General features: G+C 47.3%; 1 protein-coding gene across 3 annotated transcripts in view; it reads right to left on the bottom strand.

Moving 5' to 3' along the window:
- Nucleotides 1-26004, bottom strand: part of LOC139057485 (myelin regulatory factor-like protein) — a 147007-nt gene that overhangs the window by 57287 nt on the left and 63716 nt on the right. For all 3 annotated transcript variants that reach the window (XM_070535816.1, XM_070535818.1, XM_070535817.1), the window contains exon 2: nucleotides 6578-6659. In XM_070535816.1, the coding sequence (XP_070391917.1) occupies nucleotides 6578-6659 (82 nt within the window). The remainder of the gene's footprint in view (nucleotides 1-6577; nucleotides 6660-26004) is intronic.

Raw genomic sequence — 26004 nt, 5'->3', positions numbered from 1 at the left:
ATGAAAAGAGATAAAATGACTGTAAAGAACGCTGCAAAAGTGTTCGAGATTGATCGGAGAAATTAAGCAGTTAGAGCAAAAGAATTCGTTAAAAGCGGCAGCTGTGTCTGGCGGTTTGTTATAAATGACACCAGGGTATCGCAGTTCCTTAATGGGTGTCTCCAGAGTGTTTCTATTTGATAATGAGCTGATAATTTTTCATTCTTTCTTTGAATTATTTCCACATTTCAAATTTTTTTATTAATAATATTTCCGCTTGGCATCTTCAAGAATAATCTGTTAAGTATGTTAGAGAAGGCTGTGTAGCGAGCTTTCAGTCTAATATTAAAGGGACGTTTTTTATATTTCTGTAAAGGTTGTCTTTCTTTAAGAGCGGATGCTTTTCGAAGGTCATTAATCACTCAGGGATTATGTGAATCGGGAATATTTATCTGCCTTTCACGGTGCAAGCGAAATCGGCTATACATTTCTTTATTGAAGAGGTAAATTCATCAAAAGCAGCGTTAGTGCCGTTTTGTAAATTTGCTCTGGACCAATCTAATTGCGTATAACTGCGTTATGAAATCCTCCTTGTTAGTTGTTATCCTTTTAATGAAGTTTTTTAGAGGCTTTCTGCAAATGGCAGGGAATTCTCAATAAAGTGGAATGATGGTCAGTAATGTTGAGTGAACGACTGAAGAGATGAAACAACAAACGAGCGCTCGTCTGTCGTCTCTTCTCTTCTGTCCTTGTGTGCATCTGCATGCGCTGCAGTTCAACAATATGTTAATTGACTTCAGAGATAGCACTCTCTGGATGAAAAAAAAGATGATTAGCAGACTAGAATGCCAAACAATTATTACAAGCCAATAATGTATTCACAGTTCCCGGCTTAATTAAACATAACCTAGGTATAGGCGGGTTATTTAAGCATATCAACAATCGATGCCCCTTTTCTTTCATTCCGTCTTCTCCACTAACGACACTGACAGCACAAGATTTGCTCTTAACAAGAACCTCATATCGGCCAAAGTCCGAACTATAGCAAGCAAACTGTTAATTTCAGCGCTTTTTTATGTAACTCACTACCATTGGCTTTAAAATTAATGACATTACACTCATTTTTTACAGAAATAAGAAAGTTCCTTTTGAGCCAATCTAGTCCTACATAACTTTTACAGCGAAGCTATTTATGGCTAGGGTTCCGTGCATTTTACGTGTCCGTCAACAAATCTGTGTGAACAAAAACGATCATCATCAGCAATGTCTCGTGCCACTGCTCGCGCGTTCGTCGTCGTCGTCGTCTTCTTCCACAGATGGCTCCGATGCCACTCATCATTGCCAGCGTTCCCAGACTGCCCCTCCCTCTGCGAAGGCCCTCACGGCACTGGCCCACTGCCAATCGGTGCGGTGATCTCGGTCTCGAGTTCTTTGCCTCGGTATATCGCGAAATTAAAACACGAATGGACATAACGAATGCGTCACACGAATGAACGCGTATGTATAAAAATAAACGTGTGTGCGTACCTTTCGTCACGATGACCCCCGATCAAGACAATACATGAATTCGCACCTTTGTTAGAAATGCTGTCACCTGCGTGTCGTGTGCTAAACAGCTTCGCTGGTCAACCACCTTCACAGAGCGGAATGTCTCATGATTTTGGGGCGGTATACTACATAACGTATGCATTTGCATTGTCAGGGGTAAATGCTATAGTTTATTCTATTACGTTTAATATTTTATTAAATACATGTGGAATCGTTATATCATGTCGCTTTTTTGTTCAATTTGTTCATATTTCTATATGTTGCTTATTAAGCTTGTCGTATGATTGCTTTAACTCGTGTTGTAGTATTTTTTAAATATTTGCTGCCTTAATTTCATATATGTTTCTATTAGTTTTTCTTTCTATCATTGCTGTAACTAAGTTGACTTTTATTTTCGTGTATACTATATACACGAGGTCCCAATTCACTCTCCGACGCTGGGACTTTCTTCTGTGTATTGCATTTCGCAGTAAATTTATATATAATAATAAAATTTGATTCTTATTCTGACTCTGAATAGACATGGTCGATCAGTGCGCCAGTGAGATTTAAAAAATACATCTGGTCGAAAGAGTAATGCGCATTAAAGCCGAAACCAAGGAGACAATTGGTTTAATCTATGGATGGTGTGTTGGGATGGCCTATTGGGTTGAGTGTCGCCAATTATTGCAACACTTCTCTTTTTTTATAGAGAGAATATTGAGGACGGCCGGTGTTAGTTTTCTTTTTTAAAAACGCTGATACTGATGACGATGGAGATAATAAACTCGGTGAAGGTGACACCGTTTCGGGAAAATTGCGGGGGGAAAAGCCTACGATATCACCATGCAGTTACTATGTACCCCCGGTGCCTCATCATCTACCGAGGCTCAACATCGTGGAGGAGCGACTATAGTCGCGCCCTCGCCTTCCATTTATGTGCATACGGCGTTTGACGCACGGTAATGAACAGGTCGCCTTTAAGGGGCCTACATACACAGATTCGCTGGTCATCCATCTTCATAGAGTGGAATGACGCTAAACTTTCTAAGAGGTAACTTAGTTCCAGCAAACAGACCATGGTGTACGCCCTTGCAGCTCCCATGCAGTTGCGTTTTTTCGCCTGCTGGCTCTCTGAAGCGGCAGAATGCATGTTTGGTGCAGTTGGCGATATTTGCCAAAGCCAGTACCTTCTACTATTAACTTAACAGATGTATAGATACTAGAAGGGTAGATGCCGAAGCCTCCCATTTCGCCGTATGCTAAGAGCATGTATCCTTTGTAGCGTGCTCTCCCGGTACGCTAACTCGGATCGTCGTCTCAATAATGCTCTCCTCAAGGCTGCAAAATATATGCGTGCGCTGACAGAAACTCAAGAAAAGTCACTCGCACGTTGTCATTCCTTCCACGACTCAAGCAACTATCGGCCATGCTGCCCGTCAAATGGTGTACGGTTACGAGTCTCCGATTGGGTAGCCCGGGGCGTTGTGCTTAAGAACTGTCGGCGTCCTATATGTGCGCTAACTGCTGCTCTGGTACAGAATGCCCTTCGGCAGCGTGACGTTTCGAAAGCACCACGTGGTTTCTGAGCCTTACCTGCATAGTATTAACGAGACGGCGTGCCCTCGCATATGCGTCGTATACGCCAAACAAACCGCACGTCCGCAGCTCTATTTGCTTACCAAACAGCCGTTTTGTGTATTTTAAGTGTGCTTGGGCAAGAGTTCGTAGAAAATTGCGTCTTTGTCGATGTTCTAAATGCCATCACCATCGTATTCATTTATCATAGAGAGAGAACGAGAGAGACAAGCTTTAATGATACGCTGGAGATGTTAGCCTTGCTGTTCGCCTGACATGCTACTCCAGGTGCTGGGCAATGATTATGATACATGCAGCGATAAACACTTTACAGCAGGTACAGTCACACACAAACATACACACACACACTATAGACATATTTACAAAGCTTCGGTAAGGCTCGTGACCCGCAATAACGTTAGCAGCGCTTTCGTGGCGCGTAACGCGCAGATGGTGGCTTGCCATGGGCCGAGAATGTGCTGCAGTTCCAAGCTCGAGTATACTGTTGCGGGCGCAGTGCCGCCTTCAAAGATTCTCACGCGTAACGGCAGTCGCACAGAACACGTTGCAGGTCTTCAGGGGCATTGCATTCAAAGCGCATTGGCGAGTCCGTCAGTTTAATCTTGCACTTGAAGTAGTTCGTGTTAGAGCATGCACTGCACGGGCCCGGCCCAGCCCGCGGGCCAGGCTTGGGTATTGTAAGCTATCTCTATTGCGGGCTCGGGTCGGGCTCGGGCCTCGGTCAGTCCCGTAATAGGCCCCGGTCTCCACCAGGCCCATAATAGGCCGGGTATGCTATTGTTAAAAAATTTATTTCGTCAGCGTTATGTGGGTTCATCATGCGCGGTTTCTTCAGGCGGGTCGGAAGGCCGTCAATCCATGTTTGATGGCGACCTATTCAGCTCGTTCTGTGGCCTGGAGTTGGGTGTCCAGGCTAGAACTGCGCAGCACCGTCTCCCATGGTTCAGGTAAGGGAGAAGCCATCAGGTTAGGAGGAGGCTTGTCTTCCTCGCAGTCCCATATTATGAGATTCAGCGTTGCTGGCTCCACACACTCAAAACTATCCCTAGAAAGTGTCCTGTGCCGCGGATGGTATCTTCACAATTTCCGAGAATGGGACCATGCCTCGCTTACGCTAAAGCACTAACGAGCCGAACCGGACCGGCCGGGCCGGGTCAGGCCGTGCCCAAATCTTTTGGGCCCCGGCCGGGTAAGGGTCAGGTTTGAAACTACAGAGTCGGACTCGGGCGGCCCTGCGCATAGCACTTTCGGGCTCGAGCCGGGCCCGCGGGCCTTACAAGACAGCCCGTGCAGTGCTCTAGCTCGTGTACAGGTCACGTTGACTCTGATACGGTGAAGGCATGTCTGGTCTTGTCTATTGAGGCCTCGCGGCTAGTAAAATTAGTAAAGGCAAGGCGCAGAAGAACAGGACTCAAGAAGAACACACACGACAGAACCGGCGCCACTGGCAAGCTGAGACGGCGATCAGGTCAACGCACAAAATGGCAGGATCGGTGCGTTCGTAGTCCTGTCGTGTGTGTTCTTCTTGAGTCCTGTTCTTCTGCGCCTTGCATTTACTAATTCAAGCATGAACCAACTAGCCCAAGCAAGAGTTTTACTTGGGCATGTAAAAGTCACACGATGCATGAACCCGTTTTGTATAGGGGTCCGTATCTGTCCAGAGGGATCGCTGGAAACGCCAAGCCAGTGTCACCGCGTCTTTTTGTGTGCGTGCGTGCGTGCGTGCGTGTGTGCGTGTGTGTGTGTGTGTGTGTGTGTGTGTGTGTGTGTGCGTGTGCGCGCGTGTGCGTGCGTGTGTGTGTGTGTGTGTCTGTGTGTGTCTGTTTGTGTGTGTGAAATGTATCTGGACAATTTCTCTCGGAGTGCCACGTCCAGCTTTGGCCACACGATCATTCTGAATGTTCCCTTGTATTCCGCAGTGGGCTGGTAACCACTTCAACACAGCGCTCGGATGCAATGCGCAGGTTTTATTGCACAAGCGTCTGATGTCCATGACGAGTTGTTCCTGCGTGCGCGGGGACTTCAGGGACTGCAGGGCCACTCTTGAGTCGGTAAAGATGGCCCGAGACTCAGCTGTCCGGTTTATGACGTAAATAAAAGCTGCCTGTAGCTGAGGTGCGGTGACTGAGAGTGACAGAGATGGTAACACTTCATTTGAAAGGTGGACTGCCTTACACCTACGTGAAACGCTAACAACTGCACTTTCGACCGCGATCGTCTTTGAATAAACTCTATAGGGCGCTTCTTAATTTGTTCAAACCATCCGTTGCTGCAGTAGAACTGCGGCTGGTTCGTTCGAGTTAACGGCGCCTTAGCCTTCGCGAACAATACCGGTCCACTGAATGGCAAATTTTATGACTCTGGCAATCTTTACCAGTTCAAAGGCGCAGCTTCTAACTCGGAGTATCTGGAATCACGTATCAGCATCTCGCTTGCTTCAAAAAAAAAAAAAAAAACACCTCAAATCTTCCAAACCCACAGTGCTTCGTATTCCGTGTGGTTAACAATGTCGACGGTGAGGTATCGAATGGCTAAGCAATTTCCGATTTGCTTGGGTATGGTACAGGTTTCAAGAAATGCGCCGTGAAACTGGCGGCAAATATGTCCTGTTGCATGTTCAACTTCCATCTATTAAGAAAACGCCGTTTTATGCATTCAAGCACAATAATAACTGGAACGTCAATGTATTTCGCCGCACACTCTGGGAATGGATATGTCGAAATGGTATCCCCCTGAAAATTAGTTCCAAGTGAGCGCGCCCAGCGAAATAACTCACCGGCTACGATTTGTCTGTTGTGATATACGCATGTGTCGCAAAGTAATTAGTTAAATATTTAGTGAAATTTTGTCAATTAACCGAGTATGCACTTTGAGTTCTCGTGCAGGTAATGTCCGCGTCTTCGAGCAATCCAGTTCAAATATTAGATTAGAACTGACGCGCAAGTACGCACGCGCGCGCGGTATAGCTTGTCAGGCCTTTGTAGCCTTTTGTTCCTGCTCCCGTTTCTTTAATAGAAGCAAATAAACCTTCACCTTCAAGGTTCGTGCTGTCGACTACGGACGACGTCCTCACCTCGACCGACATCAAGCTCGACTACGACGGAAGATTTTCGGTAACAAACGGCAGAACATGAACTCGACAATGTCCATGTCGCCTTAAGCGTTTAACTTAAGCGTTCGCACTGTGCACATATGTATACAGTATATGGACGGTACACGAGCGTTCTTGCTTTTCTCCCCCATCGAGATGCGGCCGGCGCGGCCGGGATTCCATACCGCAAACTCGTGCTTAGCAGCGCTACGTCAAAGTCACTAAGCAACCATGGCAGGTTGCTAGAATACTGCACGTACAGAAGACCAATAGAAGGACTAGAAGGGCAAGACAATTAAGCACAAGTTTTTCTTTCTTTTTATTCCTTTTCGTTGAGTTAACGTGTACCTAAACTGGAAAAGAAACCAGGAGCGCACTTACATGTTCCCGTCGTTGTTGATGTAGTCTTCTAACTGGCTGAAGTCGAGGGCGTCGTTGTCAATGCCGCCGAAGTCAGTTCGGCCTGGGAACAAAAATATGCACAATAATTTGACAAAATGTAAACACGATTGCAGAAAACGAAAACGGCGTTTAGGAACTTAGTAACCAACATGTTAAAACATTTGGCGGGCATAGCTTGCAGCATGCGTTCAAGAAGCTAACGTTTCTATAAGCGTTCGCCATTAATTCCTTTGCGCTAACGTTCTCATATATATATATATATATATATATATATATATATATATATATATATATATATATATATATATATATATATATATATATATATATATATATATATATATATATATATATATATATATATATATGTATAATGGGCCTACATAATATGCAAAACAATGATATGGTACGATCCCGTTTCTTTAGCCTCCTCAGATGCCTCCCTCTTCTTTCCTCTCATAAAAAAGAAAGATCGGTGAGGAATTGTAACATTCAGATTCCTTTATTTAGCACCTGTTCTTATTTACGAAGAAAAAGAAAACGAATGATTAGACATAAACAAAAATCTACTAAAACAGTAGCTTAATAATTGTCAGGTACTTTTGGTTATCTCTTTTGATTCTTGTATATTGTTTTGAAAGAGGTATATGACTATGTCCGTTACACGGCGGACTGGTAACAGAGCACAGCGACTCTGAAATGTCCCCGTTTCTTTTCCGTTCTTTTTTTCGTTTTTTTTTCTTTTTGGTAGTTAGCAACTGACATCATAATTACGGTACGAAGTCTCAATTCCTCCAAGGGAGTAAGCTGTGTCATCTTCAATGCAACCATGCATTTGAAAACACGCGCCAAGTGCAGCGGCTTCGGATGTGAACCTGCAGAATGGATAGGCCGTGAAAATAGGAGGAGTTGGTCATGTGTTATCAAAAAACACGCACGCGCGTGCCTGTCGGTTCGGTGCAATGGCTGAAGTGGCGCAGCGGCTTCGGCGACACACTGAACCATGTCGCCGAAAGCTGACCGCTTCGCAAGATGTGAAATGTGCCGCGCTTTTGAGCGAGAGCACATGAAGAGTGTAAAAAAAAAAAAACAATGTGCAGAAAACCGTCGGCGATGATTGTCGAGGTTAGCGAATAAAACGAACAAACGTTTTTTTCCATGTCGAACAGGTCTTGAAGCGCACCGGAACACGGACAAAATTTTACCGAAAAGCAGACAGGACAGCGCTTCACTGGCAAGTGAAAATGCTTATTGAACACAAGCAACTAGCCGGACTTGCCACCTTGTCGAACGTTTTCCATTGCCGAGCGCTCCCGCTACCACATCTAAAACTTCAGACACATCTAAGGTCACGCGCCAAGGTGCGTGTGTGTCAAGTAGCTAGGAAGCTACGAAAAGGTTAGACATCATTAAGCGTTCCGGCGGTCGCTCAAGATCCCGCGGAAAACGTGGTTGCCATGACTACGTATATCCTGGTTCTTTTAATGCGAACAGCAGTCTTGGCATTGTCAGACCAGTATTCTTTTTTTCCGGCTATCTAGTTATCACAACAAAGTGTGGGCCGATCCTGAAGGTATATATATAGTGCATGTATTCTAAAATGTGGGCCGTTCACGTAGGTATGTGCCGCTCTTCAATGAATATCCTTGATGCCGAGTTGGGTCATCGGGATGTGCCACAGGATATGCGCGGGCTTCACGGCGGCGCCGCCATAAGGCGCAGCGTGTCCAGGGGGGAATTCGATGGAGGAGTCCGGCTGCAGTACACGCCGCAGAACATGACGCGCTTCGTCTATTCCCATGCCGCTACATGGATAGTTATCGCAGATCAGTTCTGCCCGAATTTTTTCGCCGCAGGTAGCGCTTGTGGGCTCCTCAGGATATACGAAGGTATGTCATAGCAGTCCCGTCTTAGTGTAGAAATCTAATGATATTCGCTTTGTAACCTACAAGACGGCGGCTCTGCGTAAGACGTCGCAGGTTTTGTAGGCGTGCTTACGTATACATGTGACAGTAAGCTTTACTGCATTACTTACACGCATTGCGGCGATTTGGGCTTCAAGAACATAGGTGTAGCTATGCTGCAATCGCGATCTCCGCACGTGTCAGCATGGGAGGAAAGCTGTGCGGCTGCGCTACGCGATGTGTTTGTAGCAAACGAAAATCAGAAAAAAAATGGTTATCGGTTCTGTATTTACACACGGTTGATATTCTAATGAACATGCACATACGATAGCTTTCCGAAATCATGGACTTGTGTGCGGGCGGTTGGCTTTCTTGGAACACGCAAGCCTGCTGTGTAATTTAACGACATCTATAGTAAGACAATTTTTTTGGAGCAAATACACTTTTCTGCAAGCGCGCGTCAACCCACGCCCATTTGGCGCAAGAGAATGCCACCGGTTATCGCACTTGAAGAAGCCCCGCTCTTTCGCGCTGGCCCGCAGTCGACGTCGACCATATACAGAACCAAGAAGTACGCTCCAGTCGGACATGACGCATGCATACACACGTGTCGCCAAATCACTGCGCGTACATTCTGTCACTACAAGCAAAGGCTGCATGATCTCGCGACCTCGTGTAGAATGCAGTTCACGTGTTTTTCCGAGCGTGCGTGGCTTGTGTAAGCTGTCAGCATGCAGGGACTGCGTCCGCCCCATCTCTGGAGTCGACAAGACATCCTTTTCGTTCAACGTCGATGCGCATCGGCAAAGCTTAACGCGTTCTCTTCTTCCGAACGATTACAGACACACTTTTCAGGGCGAAGCTGTGCTGGTATGTTCAACTATCTTTTTCGTGCAATGACTTGCATGCATGGTCGGTATCGAGGACAGCGGAACCGGCACAGCATACAGGAACATGTCTCGGACATAGTGGAGAGTGGGGAAGTACCAAGCTAGGACATAGCGTATATCGTTTGAAAAAAAACGAGCATAGCGAAGTAATCACGTCGTATACAGCACTTGACGGATACGGCGTTTGCAAACTGTTGGGTAGATTTGGAGCAGAGTCCTACGGGACTTTCGAAGTCCTGCATTTACATACATCTGCACAGGATATGTTTTTCATTACCCGCTTCTGTCGCAGGCACACCGCGATAATGCTCGAAGGGAAGAAGGGCGCCTGAAGTCTGGCGCTACAAAAGTATGGTCGCCCGAAGTGGCGCGCATGGATATACAGTAGACACCGCTTAAACGGAACTCGAACGGACAGAAAGTGTTCCATTTATCCGAAGCTTCGTTTAAGCGAAGGACACAAATATTAGCAAAAATTGTTTTATTCGAAAGACGTCCGAGTGTTTTAATATTGCCGTAATATATATATATATGTGTGCGCGCGCGCGCGTGTGTGTGTGTGTGTGTGTGTGTGTGTGTGTGTGTGTGTGTGTGTGTGTGTGTGTGTGTGTGGATAGAGAGAGCCGTTATTGCCCTCTGCTTCTAAAATTTTACCTTCTTTTGCGCCACCTTGTGTTCATATGCGAAAGGCGCGCAGTCTTGGCATTCGAAAACGCGCGGCAGATTTTTCGACTTCATCTCCTGCGGTCTTGTCCGAAACAGTAATGCGCACCGTTGCATTAATATTTGTCTCTTCGTCAGTAGATGTCGTGGCCTTTGCTACGAACTTCACCGATGTTATATTAAACTGTCTTCTCAGACGCGGTAAAAAAGGCATATTCTTGGGGGTGCGAGATGAAGCAGTAGTGACAACCTGAATGACCAAATATTTACCGACTTCGTAGTGTTCTTTCCCTGCTCAGGGGTCATTACTTGCCTAGCCAAATCCTCGGGATGAGAACACGGTTGCAACTCCTACATCCTTAATTTTCATTACCTTCCCGCAATTGGCTGATGGATTGGAGTCGCTTCGCTATATATATCGTCACCATTTGACATGTTTGGCAGACTTTTCCTGTTCCATACGCCGATGAGGTAAGTGGTAGCTAGTTTCGATTAAAGTTCCGTTTAACCGGAGTTCACGGGAAAACGCCTACCGTACAGCCCAGGTTTGTTAACATTGCGCCTAGGGGTATCCAGCCAAAGTTAATATCACTGCTCCGTTCATCCGGCATTTGCGTTTCAGCGAGTTTAGTTTATTGGGAGTTTGCTGTATCCACCCGCCTACCCGACATGTTCTATACCAAGTTTTGGCTTCGAAGAAAATTACGCAGTGAGATAGCGTCGCGTGTGTTAGAGAGTGGACGCCTACAGTTGATAACAGCATTTGTTACCAGGAGAGTTCGATGTCGAGCTCTTTTACCACAGCTCTCGAGGCAATTCTCAATGCTATGAACATCACTCGCTCATGCGGACAAAGCTGAACCTCAAGAATGCCTAAAAATTAAATTATGGGGTTTTACGGGCCAAAACCACGATCTGATTATGAGGCACGCCGTGGTGGGGGACTCCGGAAACTTGGACCACCTGGGGTTTGTTATGACTTTGCACCGCTGCCACCACTATTACTACTTTGAGGTGGTCCCGTAGCGCTCGTCACCCATTTCGTGACAGAGCGTTGGTAGCGAAGACTCCGAGTCAGGCGTCGGTGAGAATAACGAAAGGGACTTTATACATTATATACAGGTCATTATACAGGACAAGACCGGATCGGCTAGGGGGCCGAGAGCTCACAGCAAACGCGACTGTTCCCGCACGGCGACGTCCGGCGAAAACGCGTGACACATCTCACTCCACTCGAGAGCGGCACTCAGCTCCGGTGGGTCGGCGGATCCGGTTTTACAGGGGGCCGCGTCGCGGCTTATAATCCCCGAGAAACCATTGTCACTCAAACGGCCCAATACAACGCCAGCACTCGACGGTCGTCCGAGAGGTCCAACCAGCGACTGCGCTGGCCCCCCGGTTCAAAGTTGGCGGGCGCGGTGACCTCCAGGCAAAGGGAGGTACGGCGCCGGGCTGTCTGGCACTTGATTGCACGTTTGGTCATGTCGCTCGCCGATGCTTCTCCGCAGGACACCAGGACACCGCTGCCTGACGGCTCAGCATCTTGACTTGTCAAGGGAGAATTAGGGCGCTGTGCCTTTCGGCGCAGCCCCGGATTTGTCCAAAGGGCGTTCGCAGGATAAATTCTGCATCTTGTAGATTCGGAATCCGGGCTTGTGGTAATGGCACAACAGGTTCTAAGTACACGGGCATTTTCGCATTTCACCCCCATCGAAATGCGGCCGCCGTGGCGGGGATTCGATTCCGCGACCTCGTCCTTAGCAGCCCAACACCATAGCCACTAAGCAACCACGGAGGGTTCAAGAATGTCTGACCCGTAAGAACCTGCAAGACAATATTTTGTACTAGTCGCATAAATACGCGTATGCTTCGTGTGTTTTAATGCGAATGGCATTCTTGACATGCTCGGACCAGCTCTCTTTCCGGCTATCTAGCTACCTATAGCTATTCCACAAAATATAGACCGATCCAGGAGATGGTTCATTTTAAACATGTGAACCGATGCAGGAGATAGTGGTCCAAAAATGTGGACCAATCCCGAAGGTAGTACATTCTAAAAATGTGGGCCGTTCAATGTGTATGTGGACGCCCTTCAACAAGTTTCTTTGACGCCAATTCCTGTCGCTGTGTATGTGCCACTGTATGTATGTATGCGCGGACTTCGCGGCGGCTGCGCCAGGAGGCGCCACGTATCTAGCGGGAAGCGCGAGAAAGGAATCCGGCTAAAGCAGACGCCTTATACATGACGCTCTTCGGCTGTTTGTGTACTTGGAGTGTCGTCATAGATGAGTTCTGCCCGAATTTCTTGTGCAATCGCTGTGCTCAGAAAAAATAAAGGTTAGACTGTCTATTCACATAAGAGCGACCCTCGATCATGACTGTTCCGTTATATGCATCTGAAAGACTTCTTTACCTCGACGTATTGCTGCGTAAGTTTTGCTGTGGCTTTATCCCAACGACGGCGCGTAGTTTAATGATGGCCCTTGAACCCCCGGCGGCTCACAGTACCGGTGTCGTCGAGGTTTCAGTTGCAGTCATAGTGGTTTCAGCTACATTGACAAAGCTTTGGATAGTACGGCTCCATTATAACTCATCTAAAGCGGGAGCTATAGCGCGAACTTGACACATTACAAGTATGCTAGGCGACGAATAGAATCAAGGGATAACACTACGCAGCTCCGCAGTGTATAGACACATGTAAAATCTTTGTGCCTGTCTTTCTTCTCAGGCGCTTACAGAAATACGGGCTGCTGTAATGAATGAAATCCTCTGTTAGGGCATGCCGAAACGCAACTTCACATCTACCAAACGGGCGCGTCCTTTTACAAGCACCGCTAAGGCAGTTAATCTCCGACCGAACTAACCGCGCGACTCGGGGAACAGCACGAGAGGCCCCAGCGACTCACCGTGCTGGTGTCGCTGCGGCGAGCACATACCACGCGACGCCGTGGTGGCGCCCGCGGCGACTTCTGGCTCGCGCTGACGTCGGCCGCCGAGAGAGCCCGTCGCGCTGCGGGGCAAAGGTCTTCGACGACCCAGCTACGGGTCCAGCAGCGCGCAGCTAGGTTCGCCGATCGTCATTGTCGTCGCCCGATGGTCGCTATCGCTCGTCGCGCCCTCCCACGGAAACCTGCGCGCCGCCGTGGAGACACCCCCGGCGCGCTGTCCCCTTCTACACCGGCCGAAGTGCCAGCGATGACCGCGCCGCGTCGTCGTCACCGACGAGGCGCCGGCCCGCTCTCGTTTCCTGCCTCGATTCCGCCTCGCTCTCGTCCCGCTCACTTTCTGCACTCACGCACGCGCCACCCCTCTTCTGGTCGCACATCACCAGGTGTGGAGGACAAACACACGCACGCGCACACTCTCCTCCATGCAGCTACCGTCTGTCCTTTCGCTTTTCTTCAAAAGAAGGCGGGTAGTGGGGGGGGGGGGGGGGGAGGGAACGTCGATCGTTCCAAATATTCGAAACCGTCGGGGCGGAGCGGAGACTATTGGTTGATGGGCGTGCTTCGACGTTTATGCGTCGTTTCTCGTGGAAGACGCATTGGCATTGGAAGGGGACCCGAAACGAAGTGACTCACGTAGAAGTGGCGTTCTCGGCTCAACATTTCTCTCCTCGCTTTCCCACTTCCTTGAGAGAGGACTGACCACGTCAAATGTTCAAATCCGCCTGGCTCAGCGAATGCTTTCGTACGTGAGCACGTTTCGCCATTAGGCCGCCGGTCCTTTTTTAGGGAGTATACAAGATAAGCCTGTATTAAGCCTACTGATAAGCCTACTGATAAGCCTACGAATGTATCGCGCAAACATGACGGAATGACTAGACGTGCACACGAAGATCTTGTTGGTATAGCTTGTGCGCTGACCTCAGACAAGAAGTAAATAAAAGGAAATACGCACGCGCGCATGCACGCACGTATGCCCATACGCGCACACCTGAACAATGTCGGGATTTCTCGTCTGACGCTTTGTACTCAAGGCTCGGCTGTCCCTAAATGCGTGCTCACACGATTGCAGCTTCACCTAGCGGCCGGACTAGAGAGCTTGCCCCTACACGCGATGAAGAAACGGAGAGGGTGAAATTTGTTTAGGAGGAAAGCAGAGTAGAGGGAGGGCGAAGGTAACGTTAATATATGAGCTCTCTAACAGCCAGAAAAACTGGGAATACAACTCCGCCTTCAATTAGCAATCATGTGGCCGGGAGGCACTGCAGACAGGTGCCCAAGTAAAACGAAAACTCGTCAACAAGAACCAAAACGATCCCCAACAAGTCTAAATGCGAGTCGCAAACGTTATGTCCCTACATTTCTCATGGCTTGCAAAGGGGTGAATCATGCATAACTGACGATAACACACAGTAAGGAAAAGAAAAAAGAAAACCGCGCCTGGCCACCCGACTGTTGCCATCTCTTTTCAAAAGGAAAGCAAAATTGCCTTGCTGCACGAGAGCGAGTCACTTGCTCTAGAAGTGGCAACGTGCTTTCGCTCGTATAAAGACTCCTCTACGTGAGTGCAGATCAGCCAGCGATCAGTCTAGCCCAAGTAAAAAAAAAATGAAAATAGAAGTTCGCTATCATTCTGGCGCACGTAGGTACGTGTCCAATTTCATTAATGCGAATTACTTTTACTCTTCGCGCGTCTGCTTTTCTCTTCGCCTTTTTCATTGACTATTTTTGAGCTTTTCTAGCACGCCGGGCATGCGGTCATCGTGGCTTCCCTTTCTTCCTGTCGTCTATGGGACCCGTTTGCGGCCTGAAACCTTCAATGAACACAACGTTGAGAAGGTTGAAAAATGGACAGTTAATGTATTCGACCGAAATAAGAAAAAAATCTCCGGAATCCTGTGCGCCGCCCACAGAACACTGTCAGCAGTAGCTGAATGCTATTGGCTGAATGCGGTTTGTGAGTTAAAGCGTTGGTTATTGCCACCAATCACTCCGATTATTGTGCGTTTTCTCTTTCTCTGTTGCACATACATACATACATACATACATACATACATACATACATACATACATACATACATACATACATACATACATACATACATACATACATACATACGTACGTACGTACGTACGTACGTACATACATACATACATACATACATACATACATACATACATACATACATACATACATACATACATACATACATACATACATACATACATACATACATACATACATACATACATACATACATACATGGTGTCCCAGATATGGAAGTGATAGCGTGCCGTAAACAATTAAAAAAATATGTATTCGAATTTGTTCTAAAACATACTCTTCACAAAGCTGCCTTAATTATAATGACTAAAAGGTTGACTATCTCAAATAAACAAATTAATTATTAACAATACAATATACTGGACGCTTCTTCGGATTGCCGCTGACAACACGCAGTTGGTTTCATCAGCATAAAAGCGGCTCGATATTTTTTCTTTATATTTTTCTTGTCTTTATTACTATGCTTATTTTTTCAAAGCGAAGACAGGGGGGACGATGCGACATTGATGGCATCGTCTCTTGGCTGGGGTTGATCCACCATCTCTGGTGCAGAGCGAGGTGGGCTTCACCGCGCAACAAGCGCGGTAACAAAGTGCGCTTCAAGGGACCTGTAGTATACGCTTAATAAAGGATACGCGGAATTCTGCAAGTGCACGGATAGCATGGAGATGCTAACATCTCTGCCTTACTACATCCTCGCTGCTTGCAAGCCAACCCTCGCCTCAGTGATAGGTTGGTCATCTTACGTATTATAGTACAACCTTATCGTGAGGAAAAGCCCACTTGCAGTGCGAGGTTAACAAAAGCGCAGGATCATATATTTCAACTTGCACTCAGTGATAGTACGACTGTTAGTGTTATTTCAGACTTTATTCAGCCTTACCACGTTTTATGCACGAGCACAGTGCAGAGGACCATAATAAACGGGAGGTGAATAGCATGTGAGTGTGCGTCATTATCGGGCTCAAATTTGAAACAAGACGCAGGCATCCTCGGCGCTCATCAGTTTTGCCTCCGTTGCGTTGAGCCTTTACAATTACATTTGTTTTGCGCCTCTGCAACTGCGCCACGGCACGTCTAACTTTCACATCACAGGATTTTTAGTGCGCGAACACTCTCTTCACACTCTCTTTCGTGCGACGGAGCCGCTCGAAGACACCCGCCACGAATGACGTCAGGCGTGTACAACTGCAGTCCGCCTCTGTTCAGCGACTTTTTTTTTTTTTTTCACGAACCTCTCGCATTCTCTCTCTAACGACGACTCGCTCGAACTCACACTTTCACGCCTTGCGACTTTCTTTCTTTTTCACGCAAACTCGACCGATATTTCGGCAACTCGGCGCGTGGGTTCACGCAGCTCGAAGCGTCACGAATGAGTCGCGCCGACGTTTGACTTAAGTGCGCGCGCCGACAGCAGTGCCGAGGCAGCGTGCGTACACGTTCGTACGCACACTCGCGGGTCCGTTAGTGTTCGTGCGACTACGAACTTAGAAAAAAAAAGCAAAGAAACGAGGTGACGATAGAGGAACGACAAAGACACAGAATTAGCGAGGTAGGAGCAGTGAGACGAAGCTCAGTAAAGCCGATCGCGGAAAAGTAGAGAGTTAAGAGACAGTTTCTCGGGAACACAGGGGGAGCACGTAGAAAGAGAGAGAGAGAGAGAGGTTGGCTTTTTCGCTGAAAAGAAGCGCGACCCGCTGCCGAAGTTGGTCGCTAACGGGACACACTTCTTTTTTTTTTTTTTCGGTGATGTTCAATACGCTTCACTGACCCCCGTGAATGCGCGCACAAGCACACGAGCGCGTTCGAACGACGTCTCCCTTTGCGTTTGTTTCAGTGAAACCTATTTCTTTTGTTCGGCTCTTTGTTTTCTTTGTTTGCTGCACGCTTCCCTGTCAGGCATTATCACGCAGACGCATGGGTGCTGCACTACTCGCTTCGTCTGCTTCGCTTTGGAAACCGTTTCCTTTTTTTTGTTTTTTTTTGCTGCTGTTTGTAGACAAGTGTCGCGTCTGAGAATTCGGCCGTGGAATTGGAGCGAGCAGGTGCACGTTCTTTCGCGTTTGTTTATATGCTCCTAACTTTTCGTTCCTTCCTTCTTCTTCTTCTTTTTTTTTTTGCCTGTTCTAGCCCGATATGCCTTTGCGCAGTGTTAGAAGACGAGGAACGATAAAGAGGAGGAGAGGGAGAGCAGAGCCGAAAGAAAACGGACGCTGCAAGAAGTGACGCGACATAAGCGGCGTTTGTGTATATACTCCTAACTTTTCGTTCCTTCCTTCTTCTTCTTTTTTTTTTTGCCTGTTCTAGCCCAATATGCCTGTGCGCAGTGTTAGAAGACGAGGAGCGATAAAAAGGAGGAGAGGGAGAGCAGAGCTGAAAGAAAACGGACGCTGCAAGAAGTGAAGCGACATAAACGATGGCGATATGAGTTTTGCGGACACGTTCACCGATGTGCTCAGTTGTGCACCACGGTGTACAGACGTAAGAGAAGATCTCAGGCGAAATGATGGAGGTCGAGAAACAAGTGAACAGGGATTGAGTGACCGCCGGAATGCTTATCTGGTGCGTGGGCACCGTTCCCATTACGTATACAAACATATTGGTGATCAACCTCTATAGGGCAAGTAGTGAACGCGATTTCGTTCTCGAGGAAGGCCTTCGATACGTGCGCAGGTTGTTAGTTTTCACTTGTGTGCGGTCGCGTACGATTCGACATCGTCAAGAATCACAGGCACGCTTCTCTCCTACAGGAGTGGATGTTCATTTGCCAGTTTTAAGAACGAAATTCTTAATGCTTATATTCTTAGAGCGCGCCTTTGTCGCATTCCATGCTGTAGTTTTGCGGCACGAAACGCGGGTTACCTCCTCGGCAATGACTGTCAAATAAGGCACGCGAAGCCTCGTCCTCTCCGACACGTTCTACAGTCACCGCGCGTCCTGGCGCTGCAATGCGATGCAATGTGCGCCCACGTGACTATACCGTAGGCGCCCAACGAACGCCCGTTAAGTATGCAGCGGCGACCTTGCATCGCCGGCCCGAAAATGCACGACCCGCCGCCACGCAGGAAGCACTCGCACGTCTGCTCCTTCGACCACGACGAGCTGTCAACGCCGACGAGGCTGTCAGCGCTGATACGCTGCTGAAACACACGCGCCGGTTCCGACAGATCGCGTCTCGACACGAAAAGGTTCTAACCCTCGACAGGTAAACGAGCCCTACAAACTAACAAGCCTGAGCCTGGTGCGTACATCACGAGGAGACGATCGTGCGTATTAAAATTCAGTTTCGCCCGATAGGCAAAGGCTTGATTGCGATAGCAAATTGTTACAGTTGCATGACGTAACGTTACTCGTTTTATCAGCTGCATATACCACTGCAAGTATTCGCGCAGATTGGCTCCAGGATAGGACGAGCGCGGCAGCCGCCGAAGCTGGTGTAGAAGAGGAAACGAGCACTAACCTACTGCCCCCTTCTCCCCCCCTTCCTAGCACGCACATTTACTCGCTAAGCCCCCCCCGCCCCCCCCCCCCCCGACTTGCGCGCGTGAGAAAACAGCACGCACCCTCCTCGCCTTCCTCCCTTTCGAGCCCGAGAAGACATGCCGAGTTAAGCCACCATCCTACTCGGCTCACCTTCTCAAGCTTTAACTTGCATGCATTTGCGCGGCCGCGATGTTATCGCACTTGGACTTTATACAGAACATCCCGGCGACGACGACGACGACGACGACGGACATTCGCCTGCAGTGTCCATATAATTGCTATCGCAATAAAATATTAAGGCAAAGCTTTTTTGCCTTCTCCCCCAGGGCAAGACAGACAAAAGGCGATCAGAATGCCGGGAGAAATAAATCGAAGAGGTGAGAAGGTACGACTAGAACGGTCAGCTGTCGGCTACCTTGCGATACGTAACGGTTCAGTTTTTCGTGACCTGCTGGAGGCAGGACGTAGTTTGTCGCCACAGCCAAGTTCAAGCACGAAGGCGAACAGTCCAAAAGGTGTCGTGGAGAGCGGACAGACACGGATATGTGCTGGTCTGTAGAAGCCTGAGCGAAACAGCTTGCGCCCTATTCAACTTGGGGTGAAGGGGTGGAAAGACCCTTCTGGACATGTAGAAATATTTAATAATCTCGTGAGTAGCGGGAGCGTCCCTGTGACCGTAGAGAGGAGGGAAGTCAGTGCTCCTTACAGAGGAAGCGCGGTCGGTGAGGTCACGCGCAGCCTCGTGAGCAGAATCATTGAGGTTCGGGGGAGCACCGTCGACCGACCCTACGTGAGCGGTAAACCAGTGAATTGAACGGTTTGTGAGAGCATATGAAGTTTTCAGAAGGGTTGCATCGCCAAGGAAGCTGTTCGTCACCTTAGCGACACGGGATTGTAGCGTCGCGAATAGTGGTCAGATTCCGCGTTAATTCCGCGGGACGGGGTCGACCTCTCTAAATATGTGGCGAAGGCCTTCGTCATGGCGCTATTTTTCACCGCAGCAAAGAACCAGAACGTCCTCGAAGCGTATATCGGAATCGGAATCGGAAGCGCAAGTCTAGCTCCTGTTTGGCGGCATGTCATCGGCCAGATGACGAAGCGACGATTTGCCGCAACTGGCCGGTAGAGTCAGATGAAACGGAACGCAACATTAGTCAGCTTCTGAGAGCCATCCCGCATGGTTTAAGGAACTCTCAAACCACTGTTGGTGCCCCGCCAATCGCCGACGGTCGTCACCGCGGAGCACGGCTCATACCTCCATGTACTTCTCTTTTGAGAGCAACAAAAGTTTTTAACCACGATGCGGCCGAGAGGCTCAGCCCCCGTTCCCACGTGGGAGCGGCCCGCTTTGTGAAGACTCACGATCTGCAGGACTTCAATAAAGCTTTACCATACCACCACCGAGCACAGCGGGATGGAGTAGTTAGCGTGCCGCTGACTGTCCAAGTGGGCGTGGCAGGCGATCTTGTCACTGTTTAGATGTTGGAGACACCGGAAGCGTCGCGGGTCCGGATATTTCCATTGCTGCGAGCATTGGTCTGAACGTATAGCTCCCGGAAGGAAGGAAAAAGTGAAGAAGGAAAGGCAGGGAGGTTAACCAATTTAGCTCAACCGGTTTGCTACCCCACACATGGGAGCGGGATGGGGGGATGAAAGATGGAGAGAGAGAGAGAGAGCACAGCACACACACCGTCAGTTACAGTCCGTCACTCTTGCGTGGTACGTGACATCACTGTCACAGCCGCTTGTCCAAGCACGCGTCTCTTTCAAAAACCGAAGTAGTCCCTTCCTCGCCTTCAGCTGCGATGTCTTCTGTCGGCGACATGTGGAAATCGTTTCAATTGACAATGGTCTATTGTCATTGTACTGTATGGAAACACGTCATGACGTGAGAGTCGTGACCCAGCTCCAAAACTCTTAAAAACGGAAGCTGACCGAACTTCCCGGTGCATTTCTCGGAGCAACGCGCAAGCGTAACACCCGGCGGAGAAGGCAAACACAAGGAATTAAGATGACACGTACACGTGAGAAACGATGAATTTCGCAGAATGCGGTGTAGAGCGCAGTGGTACGGCGTGGCGTATCGTGTTAAATTGTGAATGTATAGTATGTGCCTGGTGAACCGAAACCTACATAGCACTCATGAAATCATGCGTATAAGCTCTAGGACGCGCATGACAGCACGACAGATGAAGCAATTAGTCCAAGGTGATACTCGGGCGCTCACCATTTGAAGCGCGAGAGGTGAAAGCAAAGTTTGAGATTACGAACCGTTGAGGCAAACTGAGTTAGAAGCCGTGAAATTTTTCAGGTACCTGCATCGCTGCGGTATATAAATACTCGGTAAAAAGGAAGAACAGTGTGACTAACTAGTAAATACGGATGCCGAAATACACTAGGTACCCGAGTTACCTTAATACTAAGTAACTATGAATGCCAGAGAGACAGATATTAGAGCGTCTGCATGGTGGCTAAAGAGAAGATTAAAAGGACAATCTTTCGGCGTGAGTAATATATATATATATATATATATATATATATATATATATATATATATATATATATATATATATATATATATATATATATATATATATATATATATATATATATATATATATATATATATAAAACGAGAAGAAAGGGAGTGAACCGAGGGAACCTACTTGTGTTAGTCATAGCATAAAAAGCCAACAAACACTGACACCAAGGACAACACGGGGGAAATTACTTGTGCTTCTCATATGAAATAAAGAAACGATAAATTAATGGAAACAAAAGTCATGTTCCCCACCTGCAAGTTGTTTTTTCATACACTTTCGTTTCCATTAATTTATCGTTTCTTTATTTCATTATATTAAGTACAAGTAATTTTCCCCGTGTTGTCCTTGGTGTCAGTGTTTGTTGGCTTTTTATGACATATATATATATATATATATATATATATATATATATATATATATATATATATATATATATATATATATATATATATATATATATATATATATATATATATATATATATATATCATTTTAAGTTTTACGGCATTTTAACAGATCGCCTGTGGCAGATAGTATAATTCTTGCGCATGACTAGTATTATTCAAAGAGGCGGACATTACTAGCACGAAAAATCGAAACACATGCTCGATCAGTTAACAAAAACGAGCTTATTAACTTTTTAATTAATTATCTTATGCACATATTGCAATTCACGAATTGTAACCGGTGATGTTTACAAGGCGTATCCACTTGAAATGAATTCCCAGGATGACATCAGTTTCTAGATAGTATTCCCCAAGATATGGGACGGAATACGTAGGCTTTCCAGTTACTTTTGTGCTCTAATGCGTAAAAGAGCGTTTTGTCAATAAATAAATAAATAAATAAATAAATAAGTGGAACAGTAAATTTTTATGACCAGTTTGACGGCGCATATCCCGAAAGTAATGCCATCCTGGAAATTTATTACAAGTGGATAGTCCTTATAATCTAACCGGCTACAATTCGTAAATTGCAATATGTGCCACGAAGTGACTATTTGAAAAGTTAATTAGTCAATATTTTAATTAGTTGAAATTGTGTATCGATTTCTCGTGCAACTACAATGTCCGCCTCTCTGAATAATCCAGCTCAAGGACTACAATTATGTTATCTGCAACAGCCCATTTTTAAAAATTACGTGAAACATAAAAATGATCACCCCGTACATTAGTTCCGGGTATATTTCGTTTATTTATTTATCTGCTATTATAAAACTTTTTTGACAAATATATTTTGGTAGGATGCCCACGAGCGGCGCTTTACAACTTTCTGTGCGCAATGAAAGTTTGCGCGGGATCGAATCCCGGCCACGGCCCCGTGTACTTAGATTTAGGTGCAGGTTAAAGAACCCCAGGTGGTCAAAATTTCCGCAGTCCTCCACTACGGCGTGCCTCGTAATCAGAAAGTAGTTTTGGCACGTAAAACCCCGTAATCTTTTCAATGAAAGTTTGAAGAGATGAATGCACGAATTATTTTAGAAGAGTTAACTGCTGGGCTAGTTGGTGATCTTGCACAATGAAAAGATATTGCGCCAAAAAACAACACACCCAGCGCCCGTAGTGTCGTCGTCTTTCTTGTGTGTGTTGTTCTTTGGCGTAAAATCTTTTCAGTACGCACGAATTATTCTATATTCTATCAACCAATCAGTCAATCATGTTCACCACTTTACTGCACGTTCGTCATGTTAGCAGCTGTACCGTGTGTCCCAGCTATCGTTAGCCAAGCTGCTAAAAAAAATCATAAAAAATACACATTTTTTTAAAACTCGATGCAAGATATGATTTTAAGACCTATACGGTGCTCGATAGTCAGAGGGCTGACAATGGAACACCCTATGCGCTATGCATTTCTTCATCCTTTTAATTTATTTTTTTCCTTTGAACACTCTGGCTAACGTTATCTGGGACACCCCATAGATTGTATTATGCATGCTCTGCTTAACGTAGTAGTTGAGGAGTACTCATGCTTGGGTGACTTGCGCGACACGTTACAAGTTCAACAGCACTAAAGAATATATATATATATATATATATATATATATATATATATATATATATATATATATATATATATATATATATATATATATATATATATATATATATATATATATATTCTGTGCATGGTCCTGTCTGTGTACGCGTCGTCTCGCGCTATTTAACTTGCAATAACCGAGTGTCAACGAGCCGAAAGCTCACAGCGCCGCGTTCGCTTTCTGACGGCGTATGCATATTCAATGTACACCCGGCACCGAAACTCATTAGGCCACCGCGGTATGCTGAAAGTATACAAGAACAGGAAAACTGTTCCACGACTATAGACGCGAGCTCGCAATGCGATGATACAGTTGTAAAAGACGGCGACCAGCAAGCTCGCCCGAGTGTATTCACCATCCCGAAGCGTGCTCGAAAGCTGCGCGGCTGTAGTATTATGCACTCGGGGCCGGCAGGTTGATATACGTATCGTGTGAGAACGCGCATTGCATGCGTGTGCCAATCGAGACGTACGTACAATACACTTGCCAGTAATGCAGTTTCTCGGGGTACGTTATTACGCGCGAAACCCCTCACGTATATGTACATATATATTGCAATACAAATTTATAGATATCGACGATCGTTTTTACGCCCACGCGATCGGGCACGCTGATCCCCGTATGTAGGTGGCACTTCGTCGTCGTAATTTTTTCATCACCCCGTCCGAACCTATCGGCGTCGATCGGTCGAGCCCCCAGTAAATCTCGCACGTTCGTAGTTTCGAGAGGTGCGTTATTCAGGGTTGCGTGCCCGTATTTCGCTTCTGTATTTGCATTTGGCCGCCCGCCGCGTATACGTGACGTCGCGTATCTGACGATACAACGCGCGCCACTGTTATCTTACGCTGACGAGCCTTCCGACAAAAGGAGATGCCGCCCACGCACTCAGTCCATTACACTTTTGTCATAGAAAGGCAACGAGGCGCGGCCCTCCTAGGTGCATATACGGCGAAGCACCACTTCTCCGCCCCGCGTCAGGGCTGAGGGACGCGCGATTTTTGCGACGCCCGCGCGTATGCACTTTCGATGCGCTTGTACACCGTGATCGCTTTAAGATAAGGACTCGCAACACGCCAAGAGAATCGCGACGAGCGTCTGCCCCATCAGGCATGCATTTATTCATGCAACAAAACAAGGAGCGTGCCCCCGAGAAAAAAAAGAATAGAAAAGAAAAAAAATGGAAGGTGGCAGCTCGAATGTGCTACTATAGTGGGTGAGGACGTTTCTGCGTGAGAAGGACACGATGGAGAGTACTGCTACAGAGAGCCGTGGATGTGTGTGTGCACACGACGTGTCGACCGATATTCGGAACAACAACGGGAACACTTGGCTCCGGGCGCTTGCCACTTGCACAGAGAGGAAAGCGTGGACGGCGCAGGGGCATCGCCAAACGGGTGCCGCGACGCCTTTCTCGTTGTGCATGACAAACGCGCTTACAGTGTATACGTACACGTACAGCGTAAGCGCGGCGACTATCGACGTCGGCGACGAAAGGCCGTCGACAGCCTGTATAACAGCGCGGGGGCAATTCTCGTCCCCGCAGCGACGATTGGCTTCGATTTTTCAATGTATACACCGCCGGACAGTGGAGACGCGGGGGTGAAGCTCCCCCCCTCAACGACCCAACCTTCCCTCCAACACCCCCGTTTTATTTTTCTATTTAAATTTATTCCGCGTCGCCTTCGATGTGGTAGAGAACAAAAGGGCGACGGCGACGGCATGTGCTCCGAACAAGTTGCGGTCCTCTTTTTCCTTCTTTTAAATGTTTCTTTTTTTTTTCTCTCGTTTGTTGCTCGTTGCTCGCTGTGTACGGCGGATATGTGCAACGCCTACGGAGCGGAACCACACGCGTGGTCGGCAAATGTGTGCGAGAGGTAAAGCGGCGGGCGCGCGCTGTCGAAATTTGCATTTTTGCGACAAGAGCACGCGCGCGCGCGCGTGTGTGTGTGTCTGTGTGTGTCTGCACGGGCAGCCGTTTTATGCAATGCAAATGAGCCGCCTCACACGCACAGGAGGACGCGTGTCCTTCCCCCGTGCTGACACTCGCATTGTGTCCGAAGTCCTTTTTCTTTTGGCTGCGAAATGTGGAAGCGACGCTCACATTTTTCCAGCGGGCGCTTTTCAATCGTTTCCCGATGTCCACGCTCAATTTCCTTTCTTTCTTTTATTATTATCTTGTCCGTCATCGTGCGGGCAAATTTCGCGTCCATCTCGCATGCTAATGAAATGACGCGCTCTCGGCGAGGACGACAAGGAAGCGGAACAGGTCGATGCGATACAACCCGGCCGCGGCGGACAGAAAAAGTGAACTTTCGTGAGCCACGAATGTGGCTGGGAACGCCTTTGTGATGGGGCAAGTGCGTACAAGCGTAAACAATGTGCGCGCGCGTATCGCAAGTGCGTACAGCCAGCGTACTTCGAAGGGAGTTGCCTTATTTTGCCGCGAGAATCTTATTATCCGAAGTGCTCGTCGTTAAGATCGGACGTTCCATCTGCGACCTTAATTCGATCTTCTTTTTTTATCCCCGGAAAACTTTCGGGGCGAGGAATACTACTTAAGCGGCGCATAAGTAAAACAGAGCGCGAATGTATATTGTAAATTGAAACAGAATCTGTTATGACAGGGCGTAAAGAAAAAAAAAATAGTTGCAGAAGAATTTGTAGATATATACGACCGAAGTGAAGAGGAATGACCAGTTCAATAATAGCACGCCTTCGAAGCCAGAACCAGACATCTACGTGGACACACACACACACACACGCGCGCGCACGCATGCGCACTTGTTTTCAATACGAAGTCCAGCGCATCTCTTTGCAGACCGCACTATAAGCCGACTGCACCCAAGATTATCTTATGAAACGAAAGTTATAAAAT

Source organism: Dermacentor albipictus, chromosome 3 (assembly GCF_038994185.2).
Source record: "Dermacentor albipictus isolate Rhodes 1998 colony chromosome 3, USDA_Dalb.pri_finalv2, whole genome shotgun sequence".
Classification (NCBI taxonomy): domain Eukaryota; kingdom Metazoa; phylum Arthropoda; class Arachnida; order Ixodida; family Ixodidae; genus Dermacentor; species Dermacentor albipictus.
The sequence above is the reverse complement of the archived record's forward strand: the minus strand, read 5'-3'. Positions and strand labels throughout refer to the sequence as shown.